Source organism: Amphimedon queenslandica, unplaced genomic scaffold (genome assembly GCF_000090795.2).
Source record: "Amphimedon queenslandica unplaced genomic scaffold, v1.1 AMPQUscaffold_13501, whole genome shotgun sequence".
Taxonomy (NCBI): domain Eukaryota; kingdom Metazoa; phylum Porifera; class Demospongiae; order Haplosclerida; family Niphatidae; genus Amphimedon; species Amphimedon queenslandica.
Genome location: NW_003546263.1, coordinates 53290 through 72058, shown reverse-complemented (window position 1 = coordinate 72058; position 18769 = coordinate 53290). Strand labels below are relative to the sequence as shown.

At 36.3% G+C, this 18769-nt stretch overlaps 6 protein-coding genes across 6 annotated transcripts; 4 read left to right on the top strand and 2 right to left on the bottom strand.

Annotated features, from left to right (window-relative positions):
- Window positions 1-13: 13 nt before the first annotated feature.
- Window positions 14-4993, top strand: LOC100638456 (cullin-5). Its single transcript, XM_019993089.1, has 21 exons — window positions 14-263; window positions 390-489; window positions 740-841; window positions 891-959; window positions 1055-1196; window positions 1364-1509; window positions 1577-1657; window positions 1714-1807; window positions 1863-1993; window positions 2075-2182; window positions 2254-2315; window positions 2364-2502; window positions 3120-3251; window positions 3307-3424; window positions 3478-3557; window positions 3609-3701; window positions 3754-3869; window positions 3916-3961; window positions 4107-4225; window positions 4308-4431; window positions 4501-4993. The coding sequence occupies exons 1-21, from the start codon at window positions 118-120 to the stop codon at window positions 4693-4695; spliced, it is 2343 nt and encodes a 780-aa protein (XP_019848648.1). The 5' UTR covers window positions 14-117; the 3' UTR covers window positions 4696-4993.
- On the bottom strand, window positions 4979-5694 carry LOC100634926 (SH3 domain-binding glutamic acid-rich-like protein 3). Its single transcript, XM_003383995.3, has 3 exons — window positions 5549-5694; window positions 5244-5411; window positions 4979-5163 (listed from the first exon to the last, which is right to left on the bottom strand). The coding sequence occupies exons 1-3, from the start codon at window positions 5594-5596 to the stop codon at window positions 5098-5100; spliced, it is 282 nt and encodes a 93-aa protein (XP_003384043.1). The 5' UTR covers window positions 5597-5694; the 3' UTR covers window positions 4979-5097.
- Window positions 5695-5982: 288 nt separating this feature from the next.
- LOC100634801 (protein SYM1-like) lies at window positions 5983-7056 on the top strand. The gene is made up of 6 exons (XM_003383994.2): window positions 5983-6183; window positions 6253-6323; window positions 6406-6498; window positions 6550-6644; window positions 6696-6801; window positions 6855-7056. The coding sequence occupies exons 1-6, from the start codon at window positions 6021-6023 to the stop codon at window positions 6966-6968; spliced, it is 642 nt and encodes a 213-aa protein (XP_003384042.1). The 5' UTR covers window positions 5983-6020; the 3' UTR covers window positions 6969-7056.
- Window positions 7057-7059: 3 nt separating this feature from the next.
- On the bottom strand, window positions 7060-8353 carry LOC100638330 (uracil phosphoribosyltransferase homolog). Its single transcript, XM_003384022.3, has 8 exons — window positions 8110-8353; window positions 7974-8016; window positions 7854-7923; window positions 7743-7805; window positions 7599-7693; window positions 7479-7545; window positions 7333-7431; window positions 7060-7229 (listed from the first exon to the last, which is right to left on the bottom strand). The coding sequence occupies exons 1-8, from the start codon at window positions 8304-8306 to the stop codon at window positions 7123-7125; spliced, it is 741 nt and encodes a 246-aa protein (XP_003384070.2). The 5' UTR covers window positions 8307-8353; the 3' UTR covers window positions 7060-7122.
- A 566-nt stretch (window positions 8354-8919) lies between these two features.
- On the top strand, window positions 8920-16095 carry LOC100634677 (ribosomal protein S6 kinase alpha-3). Its single transcript, XM_019993090.1, has 21 exons — window positions 8920-9296; window positions 9670-9735; window positions 10043-10150; window positions 10601-10763; window positions 11078-11157; window positions 11357-11463; window positions 11831-11868; window positions 12213-12352; window positions 12513-12583; window positions 13102-13255; window positions 13339-13441; window positions 13503-13585; window positions 13666-13746; window positions 13826-13885; window positions 14106-14231; window positions 14422-14472; window positions 14612-14737; window positions 14809-15080; window positions 15270-15444; window positions 15588-15665; window positions 15736-16095. Exons 1-21 carry the CDS (start codon window positions 9228-9230, stop codon window positions 15859-15861), a joined length of 2277 nt encoding a protein of 758 aa, XP_019848649.1. The 5' UTR covers window positions 8920-9227; the 3' UTR covers window positions 15862-16095.
- Window positions 16096-16189: 94 nt separating this feature from the next.
- Window positions 16190-17736, top strand: LOC100638202 (C-Myc-binding protein homolog). The gene is made up of 5 exons (XM_003384021.3): window positions 16190-16268; window positions 16315-16387; window positions 16454-16502; window positions 16641-16770; window positions 17541-17736. Exons 1-5 carry the CDS (start codon window positions 16251-16253, stop codon window positions 17583-17585), a joined length of 315 nt encoding a protein of 104 aa, XP_003384069.1. The 5' UTR covers window positions 16190-16250; the 3' UTR covers window positions 17586-17736.
- The last annotated feature ends 1033 nt before the right edge of the window (window positions 17737-18769 follow it).

Here is an 18769-nt window from a genome sequence, read left to right as displayed (position 1 = left end):
GTGACATTGCAAGCATAGAGCACTCACTGGTATTATAGCCTCTTTCTGTTATTACTCTTTTCCTTATTAGCAATATCTCTAGTCTTAAAGGTAAAGTAAAGAGTGAAGTAGAACAAGATGGCCTCCGTTGGGACCTCGTCTGCTCTTTTAAGAGGGAATGGTAGTTCTAACTTCACGGATCAGTGGCCAAAGATGCAACCAATTGTCGTTAAACTCTTGAAACAGCAAGAAATTACTAGACAGGAATGGCAAGACCTTTTCTGGTAATTGTATACGTACTTTGTAATTCATTAATTATTGTTTATGAGAGAGACAAATTAGTTAATAATTATTTGAACAGCTAATAAAACAAATATTATTATTACTAATTTCCCTATTGTAATTATTAGGGACGTACATACAGTCTGTAGTTGGGATGAAAAGGCTCCGGCTAAGATACAGAAAGCTTTAGAGGAGGTTATACTCGAGTTTACTAGAGAAATACAAACGGTAAGGGAACATGAGTGGTACCACAATAGTGGGAAAAATTGACAAGAGTTCCATAATATTTGTGAATAAAAAAATACTAAAGTTGCCAAAATTAAATCCACAATTTTGCTCTATTCTGAGCACATGCTCAATGACACATGGCTATACCAAATTCAAAATCTGCCAGTATAATATAATTCAGTCATAGAATTACCAATAATTATTAATATTTCCTAATCTGCTATTACCTCTCCACCTTTCTTTTCCCCAGTCTGTCAGTCAGCATAAGGAAGAGAGTGCTCTATTGAAAGCTTACATAAAGGAATGGACAAAGTTCTTCACACAATGTCAGTACCTTCCCCTTCCCTTCCAGGTAGGCAGTCTCTGCTTTATACGAATGGACATCTCTTGTTTTTTTCCAGTCTATAGAAGTCGAGAACAGTGCAAATAAAGCGAATAAGAAAAGACAAGAAGGAAATAAAGTTCAAGTGGTAGGGGTTAACCTTCTCTCTTTTTAATGCCGAGTTTAATTGTACATGTAAATGTATGTCTTCTTTTTTTCTTCCTCTCCTCTCTTTCCTCCCAGCTAATGCTCCAGACATGGAACAGGAGCATATTTGCTGACGTCAGGTCTCAGTTATTGTCAGCTGCCATGTCTTTCTTGTATAAGGAGAGGTCAGGAGAAGCTTATGACGCACAACTAGTTATTGGAGTCAGGGAGTCTTTCGGTGAGTAAATAAGACCAACTTTATAGATACATCTAATGGCTAAAGTCTATTATGAATATGTACTGTACGCTTGATAAAGTTATTGTATTATTGTGTATGTACATGTATGTACGTGTATGTATTATGTTATCTGACATTCACTTTCTTATTCTCTCCTCTCTTTATAGTCAATTTATGCACGGACACGTCAAACAAGTTACAAATTTATCTGGAGTACTTTGAAAAGTCTTACCTCGAAGCTACAAAAGAGTTCTACACGTCTAGCTCCTCTCAGTATCTGAGCGAGAATGGAGTACAGAATTATATGAGATATGTAAGGGGAAGCAATCTCTTTCTGTCTTTTTTTTATTCTCTCTCTCTCTCTCTTTCTCTCTTTACAGGCAAGTGATAAGATTTCGGAGGAGCAGAGAAGAGCGACTCGTTATTTAGAAACCTCAAAGGACAGTCAATCAGTGAAACTAGTAAATAAAAGAATAATAAAAATCATTATATTGAATATAATTATTAATCATTGCAGGTAATGACCGAGTTGGATAGAATATTAATAAAGACGCACAGTGATGTCATACTGGAGGAGTGTCCCAAACTTATCTCGGCCAATGAAGTGGAGAGTAAGTGGAATGTGTGTTGTACTGGGTTATGTTCTATCAATCCTTATCAATCCAGAGCTAATGGTAATGTATCGTTTGATGGACCGTATAGCCAATGGGGTGGACCCAATGTTAAAGTGTTTAGAGTCTCATATTGTCAATACTGGGCTATCAGACATGAAGGCTCATGCTGAAGTCATTACGACGGTAAGTCTAGGAAAACACCTATTGGTGTTTATTTGGGTATGAAATTTTAAAATGGCGATTGTTGTTTTAATTTTTTATTAGGACTCAGAGAAATATATTGAGGAGTTGTTGAAATTATTTAAATTGTTTAGCGAGTTAGTCAAAGATGCTTTTGGTGACGATTCTAGATTTTTAACATCAAGAGATATAGTTAGTCTCGCCATTTTTCTTATAAAACCCTCTGTATCTATCTACCTCTATTCATCTCTCTCTTCTCTTAGGCTTATAAGAAAGTTGTTAACGATGTCTCTGTATTTAAATTGGAGCTTGGCACTAAAGGAAAGTAAGTCACATGAATATAGTCCCTGTTCTCATACAGTTCTATGTATAGAGTATCTGGTGCTTCAAAGACTCATCCGGAATCCAAGTGCCCCGAACTGTTAGCTAATTATTGTGACTTGCTACTTCGTAAGACTCCTCTCAGTAAGAAACTGACTTCTGAAGAGATTGATGAGAAACTACGGAGTGTGGTAAGGGACACTGAGAGATTGCTGTAGCAGTACAACTAATGTAAATCTTCAATGTTCTCAAGTTCAATAATTATAATCGGAATCAGCCTATTTTTAAAATGGCCATAACTTTAAAAATTGAAGTCGGAATCGGCTCAAACTTTCTACATAGCATAAGTACATCAATATGTATCTGAAAATGTAATAAAAATTGGGGGTGATTTCGGAGCCATTTTTTGGAAAAAACCATGGGCTATACTATAGCCTTGGGCATTTTTTAGAAATTGGCCTATTTCAAAATTTGGCCATAACTTGAAAAATATTTGCCAGAGTCAGCTCAAACTTTCTACATAGCATAAGTACATCAATATGTATCAGAAAATGTAATAAAAATTGGGGATGATTTCGGAGCCATTTTTTGGAAAAACCATGGGCTATAGCCTTGGGTATTTTTCAGAAATTGGCTTATTTTTATAAATGGCTATGATGCGAAAAATATTCATTGGAATCAGCTCAACATTTCTACATAGCATAAGGACATCAATCTACTTGTATAGATGCTTTAGCAGTATTGAGTGTTCTATTTTCACAACATCAATTATTTCTAATGACAATATTATTGTTGTGTTCATTTCTAGCTTCTTGTCCTCAAGTACGTCCAAAATAAAGACGTCTTCATGAGATATCACAAAACGCATTTAACGAGACGATTGATACTAGAGACATCAGCTGACAGCGAAAAGGAAGAGAACATGGTTGAATGGCTGAGGGTGAGTTCCTATCCCAACTTCACTTTTTAAATAAATCTCATTTTCCCTTTCCAAGGATGTTGGGATGCCGGCAGAGTATGTTAATAAACTCGCTCGTATGTTTCAAGACATTAAAGTCAGCGATGATCTCAACACCGAGTTCAAGGACAAGAACAAAGGCTCCGATACTGCCGGTAACGTCACTCCACTGCTACACAGTTCTTCACTATTTTATTTTTGTTTTCAGACCTTGTTAATATTAAGGTTTTAAATGCTGGTGCATGGTCGAGGAGCTCAGAGAGAGTACCAGTTTCATTACCCACCGAAGTACACACACACAATACATGTACATGTAATTATTATTTCGTTTATTGTTAGTTGGAGGACTTCATCCCCGAAGTCGAAGAGTTCTATCGTAAGAAACACAATGGGAGAAAGCTAACGTGGCATCATATCATGTCTAATGGATCGGTAACCTACCCTAGCTCTCTTCTTCTCCCTCTACCTTTTCCTTTTTCTTTAGATCACGTTTCAGAATCAAGTTGGCAAGTACGAGCTGGAGGTCACGACATTCCAAATGGCTGTACTCTTTGCCTGGAACCAAAGACCAGAAGATAAGATATCTTTTGAAAGCCTCAGGTACACGTAATTACAATATTATATTAAGATTATATCCTTATTATAGATTAGCTACAGAATTACCTGATCCTGAGCTAAGGAGGACTTTATGGGTAAGCCTATGTACATGTATATGTACATGTACATGTATATGTACATGTACATGTACATATACATGTACATGTATATGTACATATACATGTATACATGTACACTTATGCAATACATGCACATGTACTTTCTCTTCTTCTTTTATAGTCTTTGGTTGCATTTCCTAAGATGAAGCGTCAGGTGTTACTGGCAGAACCTGAAGTAGCTTCTTTTAAAGAATTTTGCGATTTGACAATGTTTTATGTCAATCAAGAATTCGGACTAGTGTGAGTGTGTCAGTCAAACAACACATACACTCTGATAATAATCATCCTCCTGCCCCCTCCCTCTCCCTCTCTCTCTCTTTAGTAAGCAAGGAAAGCTTCAAAAGCGTGGCAAGATTAATCTGATCGGTCGACTCCAGTTGACAACAGAGAAAACCAAAGAGGAAGACAATGAAGGGATAGTTCAACTAAGGATACTGAGAACACAGGTAAACCGAATGAGCAAGCTAAACCTTTAAACTGTACCCTCTTCCTATGTACCCTAACATTTCCTGTAGGAAGCTATAGTTAAAATAATGAAAATGAGAAAGAGGCTAACAAACGCGGCCCTACAAACCGAACTGGTTGAGATTCTAAAGAACATGTTCATACCTCCCAAGAAGATGATAAAGGAACAGATCGAGTGGCTCATTGAGAATAAGTACATGAAGAGAGACGAAGACAATCTCAGCACTTTTATTTATTTGGCGTAGCCGCACGCTCCTAGCCCACACCACGTATAATTATTAGCACCTAGAGGAGGTTTGGTTTCAATTTTGTGTGACTCTTTTTTTCTTCAAAAGAGTTTTGTTGTTGCGTTTTTTTGTTGGAGAGAGAATTAGGCACGAATCCTATAGTAATTTATTATTTTAAAAGATATGTTATCATGTTGAAACTAAGAAGTATTTTTATGCTTATTATTGTGCACCATGTGCCAATAATAATAATGGCATTTATTACACAGATATCACGTAATTGTAGCAAACTGAGGAATGATGAAGTTTATAAAGATCATTAACTAAAAAGCATTTGCAAACACTATAAATTTCTCTACAGCTTTTATATTGCTAGTCTACAATAGTTGTGCTTTATTAGCATGAAGGCACTAGAGGAGCTCATTTCAACTTGAGGAATTCTTCCAGGGTCTCTGTTTCAAGAGCTTCTTCAAAAGCGTCAAAATCCTATTGGATTGGAATTAGAAGAATGACAAACAAAGTGTCATTATTATACATGTCCAAACCCTCTGTCTCCCTATGCTCACCCCACAGTATGTATCTCCGTTGAAAAGTTGAGGTGGGAGTGCTTTTGGATCACCAATTATTCCTCTCATTTTGTCCCTGAGGTCAGTGTCGGCAGCAACGTCAAGCTTGTTGTATGGTATCTTCTTTGAGTCTAGTATCATCTCTATCTTTTGCTGGTTCTTTTTCAACTAATGATGATAATAATAATAATGCAAGCAAATCAATTTACAACATTAATAGTTCACATATAAACACTTTAAAGGTAAAAGGGTATAATTGGGACTAGGTTACAACTCTGATGGATTTAGCATAGAAAAAGGCATACCTCTAAGTTGCTGGATACGCTGGAGTAGTAATAGTTGACTGCTGCCATGGCTAAGAGAAAAAAGAAACGAGCAAAGCAATCAAATTAGTGAAATTACAACCACAGAAAGGAACAACAGGTCTCTGGGCGTGGCCTCAATGAGCCACACCCTAGATACACACGTGCGCTATGATATTTTATCAGACTCCTGTTTCTTTTTACAGATGAATTTTTTTAAAGGCAAAATTTTAATTGTATTCAAAATATCTTTTTAAAATTTTGCAAATAGTAGACAAGCATTCTTTTAAGAGAGAGGGCAAGAATCTTCCAAGAAAGAGCATTTTATGTATGGAAAGGGTTTGATTGTTTTAACAGCTTGTTTGAATTTGCAAATTGAACACAATTCGAGTTGCACTGCACAAAATTCTGAAATTTGAAGCTAAAAAGTTAAAGACAAAGTTATGATTTCCAGCCACGCCCTATTATAGTAGAAATGGCGTCTTTCTTTCAAGGAGGTGGTCGTGTAGTTGCTGTATTCTTGAGGCGTGGAGCTCAGACTCCATTGCGTACTCAGTCTAGGAGGTTTAGTCCAATGGCATGGTACAACAGTCAGTTGGAAAAGGCGCCTGTCATTACTAAAAGCATCACTTCTGGGAGTAAGTGACTGCCATAGATAGTCTTGCAACTCGTGCAACCCCTTTTCCTCTTTTTCCCCCTTTTCTTAGTTTTGTTTGGTCTGGGGGATGTGATAGGCCAATTCATATTACCGGAGGAAAATGGAAAGCTCAATTTTGCTGTAGGTTCCTTCATCATGTGTGCAACCAAAGATGCCTACATTTGTCAGTGTTTTAATCCTCCATTTTTTCCTTTTCTTTCAGAGAGTTGGAAGGGCTGCTGTGTTTGGTTCATTAATATTGGGACCGTTAGCTCATTTGCACTTTAATTTTTTGGAGTACATGGTTGTCAAAAGGGTTCGTCAACCTGATAACTTGCATCTTAGTTTTAACTCTCTCCACGTATAGCTTGCACTCACTGGTACCAGAATGGCTTTCCTTAAGATGTTTTTTGATCAATTTACTTACTGGGCAATCAGCATCAATACCATATATCTATTCACGTAAGCCTTGCTTGATTTTTGATTAAGGATTAATTATTGGCTCCTTAATAGTTTACCTAAACTAGAGGGTAAGACGAATGATCAAGCCATGGACAATGTGAGAGCAAGGATATGGCCAACAATGAAGGCCAACTGGTGCCTTTGGCCCATTGCACAGGTAAATAGCTAAATCCATGCTATCACATGATCGTCACATGGTCTTGCATGTAGTTGATTAATTTCAAGCTCATACCAGTTGCTCATCAATTGAACTTTGTACTTATCGTGAGTTTGGGCTGGGCTTCATACTTGAGTTTTGCTGGAGGTAAAATGCAAAAGGAATAGCTGGTTGCAAACCGGCATCAATAACTTTATTAATTTTTGTGATTTTGCTACAATTTATTAATTTTAATTACTATGAACAATGATATCATTTATGCAATTATTTTATTATAATTTGATTACTATTATTATTATTCTTGATTATTGTTATCCTTTTTCAACTGACACCAAAATATTTCTGTCCAAAGTGGTTGGGACAGAATTCGTGTACTTCAGACGTTAGCATTGTTATTTCAGGATATTTCTTTAAAAGACTTTCCACACCTGACGTAAGGAAAGGAAACAAATGCAGAGTGTAGAAGGAAACAGTTGGTTACTTAAAAGTATAAATACATTAACAGAATTTATTATACAATATTATGCTAACCTTTAAATGAGGAAAACAAATTAACAAAAACTATATTCTTTTCTTGTACTCCGTGATCCTTGAGCACTTTAACGGCTGCTTTCACAGTTGCTCCTGTCTCTATAGATGCCAAGTTTAACATAATTGGTAATAAATATATGCCTAACCTAGAACCGGGTATAGCAATAAAACTGTTCTGTGTTCTATTTTTGAGGGGAATTTCGCATAGTAAACCTAAAAACAGTCTTTTTGTTATCATCATCACATGATAGTTTAATGAGACTTGCCCTTGCAACATTAGTATCTGTATCTCTCTTTATCAATATCTTTCCAATGCATATTGATCTGAAGCAATCTCTCATTCCTTTCTCCATTGCTTCCCCTATTAATCGCTAATGCATGGATCATACAGTTTTAAAAAGTTGCCTCACCACTTCGAACAATACTGACCGCACACGTCATCTTCTCAAACTTGACTCCAGTATATTTCATGCCTTCAAAGTCCAAAATGCAATTCATGTTTTGTTTTTTGCATTGTGTACCTGTTGGTGTTGTCACAGTGCATTCATAGGTGGGTATGCAGTCTAAACCTTGCTCAACCACAATTCTGATCTAAAGTATAAATACCATTCAATAAACTATGTATAACATTGTAATTTTACCAAGCGATCGGCACAAAAAATAAATTCATTACGAGTAGTCGACCTACAAAAATCCACAATTAATTTACCCATACAATTTTAACTACTAATATAATTATTATTATATCACGTGAATGACACATCTTTCTTTTCTCACTTGTTCCTTATTATCGTTTGTAACTCTCTTATCTGTCCGTGACATTCCAGCAGCTTTAAATTAGGGAAAGAGAGTATTGAGGACTTGTATGCCTCGTCCATATTCCCGGCCATAGTCAAGAGAGCATTTTTAGGAGAGAGACTGGGGCTTGTCTCCGCACTACTTATGCATTCCTCCTCTTCCTCTTGCTGCTCCATGCTCTTGTGTGCGTGGGCGTTCAAATGACTCCGCCTACAAGTCAGCCACACCTTTTCTGGCTTTTGCAAAAGAATTTTAAGGACGGTTTAATAACGGATGCAAGTCACAACAACTTTAGTTTGGTAATGGTTCTATTTAACATTAAAATATTTGTTTGAGTCATCGGGGAACCCATTTGTGCCGTTACAAGGTGAACTATTTGTTGTGGGTAAGACAAGCTGAGCTGACCATGTTCTCAGTTGGATCAGTTTACAACCTGCTGGGGGGCTGGGGGTAGTCTATATGGTAACTGTATCTCTAAATGCAACACAAGCTTTGCAATATAATACACTCTATATAATAACAAGACACCTGGTTCTCATTATAACTAACTAGTAGTTAGCTGTCCTTGGATCTCAACAGCTGTAGACTACTAACTTCTGCAGATAGCCTGGACTGATCATAGGACTAATAGACTGCAAACTAATGTCTGCAGAAACAGTTATTCCATACTGCAGTGGCCAGTACTTTTTATTCTAAATTTAACTGTTTGTTGCCAGCATTACATGCTGAAAATAGTTCACTTCTCTTTACTCATGAATGGTAAGCATGTAGAACATCTAGATCTAAGCTCCTCCTTTGGGATGGATCTTCCTGTGGTTCGTTAAGTGAGAAAATCTCTCTCTCTCTTTCTATCAATACTTCTGTTTCTCTACCTCTCGACCTCTTTCCTAGTTTTAGAACACAGTGTTCCCTACCTTCAACTGACAATACAGCATCAAGAAGGCTACAAAGTCTGCGGTCAGGCGACAAGTAGAAAACGGCCGCAATATTTGCAGACGACGAAAATAATTAATGACAACAATTTTGCCACCACCTCCTCCGCTGTTTCTTCTTTATCTTCTCCTACACTAAAGGCCAAGACGAATACTTCCACCATTATGCCACTGGCCCAGTCTCACCCATGGCAGACCATGAAATTTAAGGAAGAAGAAGTGAACAGCCAAGAAGTAAGAAACATGCACTCATAATTAATGATTATGTAAGAAGAGAGTTTGAAAAGAGATAGAGATGTAGGAGTGAGAGGAGGAGGAGGAGGAAGGAGTGGGATACTCAGTAAACAGAAAGCTTTGTCTTTATAGTTGAGAGAGAGAGAGAGAAAGTCTGTTTGAGACAGTAAGTGAGGAAGACAGAGGCCATTTCAAGTTGACAGTGCCTTTTAATTGTTTGTGTGTGTGTGTCAGTAGTGTTGTTTAAACTATATATATCATGAAAGCCAGTCTGATGGATATTGGAAGTATTAGTACACAAAGTTTGGCTGAGAGAGACAGGGAAATACTAGCTTCATCTTCTCTCTCTACTTCTCACTCTTGCCACACACAGGTTGAAGATATGGTCACTGATCAGCAACAGGCTGGAGCACCAGGAGGTCCATCTTCAAATAGCACAGTAAGTATGAAAGTAAAAGAAACAGTGAATTATAGTTGTGGTTGTATTTCTGAGGGCTTTAGCTTATCAGTATTTCATTAATCAGATTTATCTTGATATGATACATGTACTTAAAGTATTTTTTATAAAAAGTATTTTTTATAAAAAGTCTTGACCTTCTTAAATTGCATTGATACCAATACTTTATGAACTCTTAGCCTCTCTTCCTTCTGCTTACTCAATCATCTTTTACTACTACATGTTACCTCCACTTTTGATACTCTACTCAAAGTCCAATCATGCACTTCCTTCTTTTCTTTCCTGACAGGAAACTGAGATAAACCTGGCTCATGCAGTTGAGAGAGGCAGCCTGCCAAAAGCCGACCCATCACAGTTTGAATTAGTTAAAGTGTTGGGCCAAGGATCATTTGGGAAGGTATGTATGTGAGACTCAGTGACAGCTGTCTCTGAGTACTGTTTAACTACATGTACATGTACATGTACATTATGTACGTGCATATAATAGCCAGCATAGTATGTACATGTAATACTCTGTCAGTGATGTGTAGTATTGTGTGTATTAATTAATTAATTGATGGTATATTGGCATGATATGTATGTGTATACGTGTAGCTGTGAGTGAGAGAAAGGGAGAGAGTGTCTGTATTTGTCTCTGTGTGTGTGTGTGGGAGTTTAGTATGGTATGAGCTATGAAGGACATCACTTAGAGACAAGTACATAACAGTGATATCATTTTATGATTCTCTCACACACCTCTCTCTCTCTCTCTCTCTCTCTCTCTTTCTCTCTCTTTCATTTCCTTGTCTCTTTTCTTTATTCATTTTTCCTGTCATCTCTCTCTTTCTCTTTTACTTCCTTCTCTTAGGTATTTTTAGTAAGAAGACTGGTAGGACATGATGCTGGTAAGCTCTATGCTATGAAAGTATTGAAGAAAGCGACGCTCAAAGTTCGTGACAGAATAAGAACAAAAATGGAGCGAGATATACTAGCTGATGTCCGTCATCCTTTTGTGGTAGCTTTAGAATACGGTCAGTGGTAGTAGTAATAGTAATATGTTCAGCGTTTATTGTTCTTGTTGTTGTGATTAATTATTTATTATAGAATGACGATATATCTGTTTTGCACAGTTGTAGATCCCAGCTGTTGCTATTTTTGAAAACATTAATGTATACTCTCAATTGAAATACCTTCCCCTGATTTCTTTCTCTTCATTTTAATAAAATGTCGTATTTATAGCTTGAGCTAATGATTGTTGACATTTTTAATCATGTTGTTTACACGTGCATCTTGAATTCATTTGTTTATATTATCAATGATTCATTTTTGTTGTTTATGTCAATAGCCTTTCAAACCGAGGGAAAGCTATACTTAGTTTTGGAATTTCTTCGAGGTGGAGACCTTTTTACACGTTTATCCAAAGAGGTTTGTGGCATTGAGTAAACAAAGGAGAGTAATTGATAATTATTGTTGTGATAATGTGTGTGTGAGTCCTGCTTCAATTGAAGCGGTTTACATCTTTCTCTCTATTGTCTCCCTCTCTTTCTCTTTTTGTCTCTCTCTCTCTCTCTCTCTCCCCCTCACTACCTCTCCCCCCTCTCTCTCTCTTTCTCTCTCTCTCCAGGTCATGTTCACAGAAGAGGATGTCAAGTTTTATTTGGCTGAATTGGCACTGGCCCTTCACCACTTGCATGGACTGGGTATTGTGTACAGAGACTTGAAACCAGAGAAGTAAGAGGAGAACAAGAAAGGGAGAGAGGTGGAAGTGAATGAGGAATGAGTGATCATACTTGTGTGATATGATAGGAAGGCAGCAGATACTCATTGAAACTATAGGCAGTCAAAACAACCATTAAGAATTTAATGGTTGTGGCATCATCTGGTGTGATGTCACTAAGTGTCTGTGGTTATACCAAGAGTACGAGGTATTTTGTACTCTTGGTTATACAGAATGACCCCTTGTGTTTACGGTGTGTGTCAATATTGCTGTTATTATCACGTAAATGAATTTTTTAATGTGTGAATATTTTAGTTTTCTCCCCTCCCTCTCTCTCTCTCTTTTAACACTCATCTATGTGAATCTCTTCCTTTTTCTTAGTATTTTGTTAGATGCGGATGGACACATTAAACTGACAGGTATGCATAGTAAATGCACATAATTCATTGGGGCTACTCATACATCCATTCACTTTGTTATACGCGAAATTAATAGGAGGCGTGGTGGTTAAATTGTTTAATAGTAGTGGGACGATAATCACTAATTACTGTCAAGCCTTTTAAAGACGTGGAATAATTAGTGGGACTGTTGTTAATGTCCTTATAAACTGGTCAAACCAGATAAGAACTGGTTGTTTCAAGCATCAGTGCATGTACATGTAGCCTGACCTCATCAAGCCTATATACTGTACATGATACTCAAGGCATTAATTATTATTGTGTCTAATTTAATTTATTTTAAATGTTTGCACACACGACAACAGATTTTGGTCTCAGCAAGGAGTCAGTGGATGATAAGAAGACTTTTTCATTCTGTGGTACGGTGGAGTACATGGCGCCAGAGGTCGTCAACAGGAAAGGTCACGATATAACGGCCGATTGGTGGTCATTCGGAGTGTTAATGGTCAGTACACCGGAACACTGGCTCTTTCTTGTTTGTTTTTTTTATATTTGCTATAATGGCCCATTGTTGGAGCTTTTATTTGAATAACTATTTCATTTCTGTGCCAAATTTGTTTGTGTGTGACATGATGATTATTTTTTCTTCCTTTATCTTCTTTTAGTATGAGATGTTAACTGGGTCTCTGCCTTTTCAAGGCGAGAATAGGAAAGCAACCATGAACATGATATTAAAGTAAGAAAGAATTATTTTACTGGTTTTTTTTACAAATGCATGCTAAGTGAGCTTAAAGGCATACTTTATGAGTACATGGCATTTAGAGCAACTTTAAAAATTCATTGAAAATCTAGATTTGATTGGAATCGCCTCAAACTTTCTACACAGCATAAAAACATGTATATGTATCATAAAAGATTATAAAAATGAAAAATTCTCACCTAGTCATTTTTGGCAAAATTTGGCCAACGACCCTGTACTATAGTACAGGGACTTTGGCCTGATTTTTGAGTAACTTTTAAAAATTCGTTAAAAATTCAAATTTGATGAAAATTAGCTCAAACTTTGTACACAACCTAAAAACATGTATATGTATCAGAAAAAAAATATAAAAATGGAAAATTTTTGTACATGTATTTTTGACAAAATACATGTACATGCACCTTGTACTACAGCCCATGTAGAAATTTTGAGCTATAAACTAATTGAATCTTTGAATGACTATAAATTTTATTATTTTTTGTTTTTACTTGCAGAGCTAAGTTGGGTATGCCACAGTTCCTGTCACCTGAGGCTCAGTCTCTCCTTAGAGTACTCTTCAAACGTAACCCTCTCAATCGCCTGGGCTATGGAACCAATGGGATTGATAATATAAAGGCACATCCTTTCTTTAAGAGCATCAACTGGGACGTAAGTGAAGAGATGAGAAACGCTGATTTACGTTTTACATGTGTACATGTACATGTGCATGTACATCACTTGTCGTCATGTAGAAACTGTACAAACGAGAAGTGATGCCACCTTTCAAGCCGGCCTGTGGAAGTGCCGACGATGCATTTTATTTTGATTCGGAATTCACATCACGAACCCCGAAAGGTCAGCATTTAATTAATCGATTAATTAATTGATTGATTGTGATTTTGACCACGCCCCACAGACTCTCCAGGTGCTCCAGTCAGTGCTCATTCTAAGGAACTCTTCCGTGGGTTTAGCTACGTTGCACCTTTATTAGGAATGGAGGTTAGGAGGAACCACACACATAATAGTCTTTTCTATGAATGTAGTACATGTACATTGTATGTACCTAATCCATTTATTAGGTTGATGATCCCAGTAGTAGTTCTAATGGTATTAAAGTTAAATCAGGTGCAGCTGGGGTTGCTAGTGCCCACATGTCAACTGTAAGTATATATTTTGATATTTTACAAGTTTTTATTAAATTTTTGTATGCTTTTCTCCTCCTCCTCTGTCTTTACTTAGCTGGGTTCACCGTTACCAGTAAGAACTACTGCCATTAATGATGACTATGACATTAAGGAGGTATGTGAACTATTAATATGGATATATGACTACGTATGGATGCGCGTATTTGTGTACTGATTCTTTGCTTGTTTTTGTTTATAAGAAGACAGTAAGCCTTGCCAATACTCCTCTTCATTTCTGTTCTTTTGTTTAACTTTCTCACCTCATGCACTTTCCTCTCTCTCTCTCTCTCTCTCCCTCTCCCTCTCCCTCTCTCTCCCTCTCCCTCTTCCTCTAGGATATGTTAGGCTATGGCTCTTACTCCAGGTGCGTTAGGTGCATTCACAGAGCAACCAATCAGGAGTTTGCCGTCAAAATAATATCAAAAGAGAAGTCAACACGCGATGTTGATGAAGAGATTGAGGTACAGCTCAATTTGTATGTTATGCTATTTCTGTGTCTGTGAGCTCATAATCCAATTAGTCATCTTAATAGCATAAAGATGACATGTACATGTAGTCATGTATCCAATAGTGGTGAAGAATTTTGTGGTCTACATTGTGCATTTTTGTCATAGTTGTAGGGATTTTATTTTAATTATTTTATGTTTGTAGATTCTTCTTCGCTATGCTCCACAGCACGAGAACATCATTAAACTGAGAGATGTAAGAGATACTGATGCTCATATACAAATATTAATTGTGTCTTCATTCTCTTTTCTTTCTTCTCTCTTACACTATTCTTCTTTTCCTCTTTGTATATTTCTTTTTGTCCTATTTTCTGCCTTCTACTCTCACCATGCAGGTATATGATGACGGTACTTATATCTACATGGTGATGGAGCTGATGAGAGGCGGTGAGCTTTTGGATAAGATCATCAGCCAAAAGTTCTTCTCTGAAAAAGAGGCAGCCGCTGTTCTGGCCATATTGGTAATTATAGCCCCTTATCTCTTAAAATGTTACTTATGTGTAAATGTTCCTTTTTTTTCTCTTATGTCTAGACTGATACAGTTAGTTATCTTCATCTGAAAGGTGTTGTTCATCGTGACCTCAAGCCCTCCAATATTCTATATGCCGATCCCTCTTGCTCGCCTCGCTCACTCAGGATAGCTGATTTTGGTTTTGCTAAGCAGCTCCGGGCGGAGAACGGTCTCCTTATGACGCCTTGTTATACCGCCAACTATGTTGCACCTGAAGTCCTTAAGAAACAAGGATACGATGCCGCCATTGATATATGGAGCTTAGGAGTATTACTGTACACAATGCTCGCTGGGTATGCATACCCTATTGTATTATGTACATGTACATGTACATGTACATGTATTGTATATGTATGTACATGTATACATTGTATGTAGATGTACATGTATTGTATTGTATTATGTATACATTGTGTGTAGGTGTACATGTATACCTACATGTACTTTACTATTTTTTATTCTTTTTCTCTCTCTTTTTCTAGTGAGTGTCCATTTGCAGCAGGTCCTGATGATGGCCCCGATAAGATTCTCTCGAGGATCAGCGAAGGTAAAATCAATTTGACCGGCGGGAACTGGGACACAGTCTCGGCTGCTGCCAAGGACCTTGTACTACGAATGCTTCACGTTGATCCACAGCAACGCTGCACTGCTGCTCAGGTAGAAATGAGAGAGAGATTGAGTGAGGATTATAGCCTTGGCTTATTATTATTATTATTATTATTATTATTATTATTATTATTATTATTATTATTATTATTATTATTATTATTATTAAAATAGTTATATATTATTATTAATAGATTTTACAGCATCCATGGATCACTTCCAGGGATTCGTTACCAGACCATAAACTATCTTTTAAAGGAACTCAAATCAAGGTTTGTTTTATATACAATATTTTTTGAACTTGTTTACTTGCTCTCGTGTTTTTTTACGATCATGTTTTAGGGTGCCCTGGCAGCAACATTCTTTGCTCTTAATCAACCGCCCTCGGCTAAATTGGAACCAGTTTCAAATTCTTCTATGCTGCAGCGACGCAAGAAAGTAGAGTCGTCTTCTTCAAATATGTCATAAGAGGTAGCACTAATAGCTGTAGAACTGTCTCTTCTCTTCTTCTTTCAATTATATCTTCAAAAACTACTTAACTATCATTTTCAGTAATTTTACATGTACTGTATTTTATTATTATTATTATTATTATTATTATTATTATTATCTCAAGTTAATTATAGTTTTAGCATATTTTGTGTGCGTTTTTGTGTGTAGAATTTTAACGTTTAATTTCATGGACTTCTAATAATCAAACTATATTTTTGTTATTTTATTGTTATTATTATTATTATTATTATTAATTATTATTATTTAATTTATTTTTCACCATTCATTCCATTGAAAAAAATTAATTATTTCTAATTAATGAGCAAACAGCTTTAGAGGGCGTGCGGGTTAAAATTACACCAGCAATGTCGCAGCAAGGAAGAGTAAGTGTAAAATCCTCTAGAGCCTTCTTTACTGACTTATTTCTAGCAATCCGACTCTAAGAAAGAAGAATTCCGTCGCTATTTAGAAAAAGCCGGAGTCTTAGATGCCTTTACTAAAGGTCAGATCCTTCACTTTTTGTTCATTTCTCTATTTCAGTCCTCGTCTCTCTCTCTCCTCTCAACAGCTCTTGTAGGCTTATATGAAGAACCAGACAAGCCAGCAGATGCGATGGAGTAAGTTAAAACCGGTTTAAGTCTTTGTGTATTCTGACAGCTGGAGAGCATGCAGGCTAGACTGTAGCTGTCATTGAAATGATAATAATTATATTAGTTATATTATGTATAATGGCGCTTACTTGTGCTTACTTTTAGGTTTGTTAAAAGACAGCTTCATGGGGGCCCACCGGAGCCAATAAACATGGACGCCCTTAAACAAGAGATCCAGGACCTGAGAATGAGGAACCAGCAGTTGGAAGAAGAGAATGAAATGCTAAAGTCACAGGTAACTTGTACAGGGACTTTGGCCCGATTTTTGAGCAAGTTAAAAAATTCGTAAAAAATCCAAATTTGATCGGAATCATTTCAAACTTGAAATGCAACATAAGAACATGTATACGTATCAGGAAAAAATATAAAAATAGAGAATTCTCTCCTAGTCATTTTTGGCAAAATTTGGCCTGCGACCCTGTACTATAAGTACAGGAATGTTGGCCCAATTTTTGAGTAACTTTAAAAAATTCATAAAAAATTTAATTTTGATTGGAATCAGCTCAAATTTTCTACACAGTATGAGAACATGTATATGCATCAGAAAAAATTATAAAAATCGAAAATTCTCTTCTAGTCATTTTTGGCAAAATTTGGCCTGCGACCCTGTACTATAGTACAGGGACTTTGGCCCAATTTTTGAGCAAGTTTAAAAATTTGTAATAAATTCAAGTTTGATTGGAATCAGCTCAAACTTGAAATGCAACATAAGAATGTGTATATGCATTAGAAAAAATTATAAAAATGCAGATTTCTCTCATAGTCATTTTTGGCAAAATTTGGCCAAAGAGCCTGTACTATAGTACAGGGACTTTGGCATGATTTTTGAGCAAGTTTAATAATTCATAAAAATCCGGAATAAGCTCAATCTTTCCATACAGCATAAGTACATGTATATATATATCAGAACAGTATTACTATTACCTCATGTCTGCATTTTAATTAGTTTTATTATACCTTTACTGTAAATAATTTCCTCCTTTTTTCCTTTCCTATAAACTTTAGCTTCTGAAGTATGAATCTGAAGAACAGGCACCTGCCACCAGTTAACTAACAGCACTCCAGTAACTACACTTTAGGACTATTCACTGACTAACTCTTTCACTCTCTTGCATATCACGTATAACATATTTACTGCTCAGCAGTGTTATGCTACACTTCTATAACTATTTTTAATTATATTAAACTTTAAAGTATTACATTAAATATTTTAATGATGGACAAGGTTGGAGCACGCTGCTGACAGCTTTGAATAACAAAGAAATTAATTAGGTTTATTTAAAGTATTTTCTTGCAAATAATCAATTTGTTGAAACTTTGTAGTTCGTCCTTTATAGCAATTGGGGGCTGAACCTGAGCTAGCTCCACTAAATTGAGAATATAGTTGGTACACGTTCATCATGATGAGTCATGTGTAGCTAAAAAAGCATGCAGAAGAGGACAAATATATTATATCAATTCTGTCAAAAATATATTTATATGCGAAGCCAGATAGATGATCATAGATTAAAAGTCTGTATAAAGAAGTTCAGATTATATCATGTTAAACTTTGTACACTTTGCACTTGTCTTAGCTTTGATGCCCATGATCAAAGGACTACTGAAAAGAAGTATTGATCAACATTTTGATAACATTGGAAAAGATCAAAGGGATATTGTTTGCTTAAAGGAATGAGTTTATAATAGAATAGGATTTTGTCCAAAATGGGTTGCATATGCATGTACATGTACATTTCATCAATCCCAGTACATGTTTATTCTATTGCTCTATTTTCCTCGTGCATACATACACACTGATTAACATAATGTATTCAACAAGAATCATGATGCTTGCTTGAAGTGATGAACAAGTTTGGGAAGCATTGCCTCTAGTGTCACCATGAGATGCTGTGTAGTGCTTTCCTACAGACTAACTTGTCATCTTCTCATTAACAGTTTTACCTACTGATTACTTTACCAGCTGTCAACAATACTCTGAACTCTTGACTTTATCACTTCCCTCTTCCTTTCTCTCAGACAGTGACACATAGACGCACCACTAAAGTCATTGTTTTTGTTTCAGGATAATGTTGATGCTAGAACATTTGTGATTGGTTAGTACTGTCTGTACCCACACTTGCAGTATCAAGTCAACATATGCAATCAACAATTCCATTTATAACAATAATAATAATAATAATAATAATAATAATTGAAAAATAATTTTTGTTGTGAAGTCAATACATGTATATATT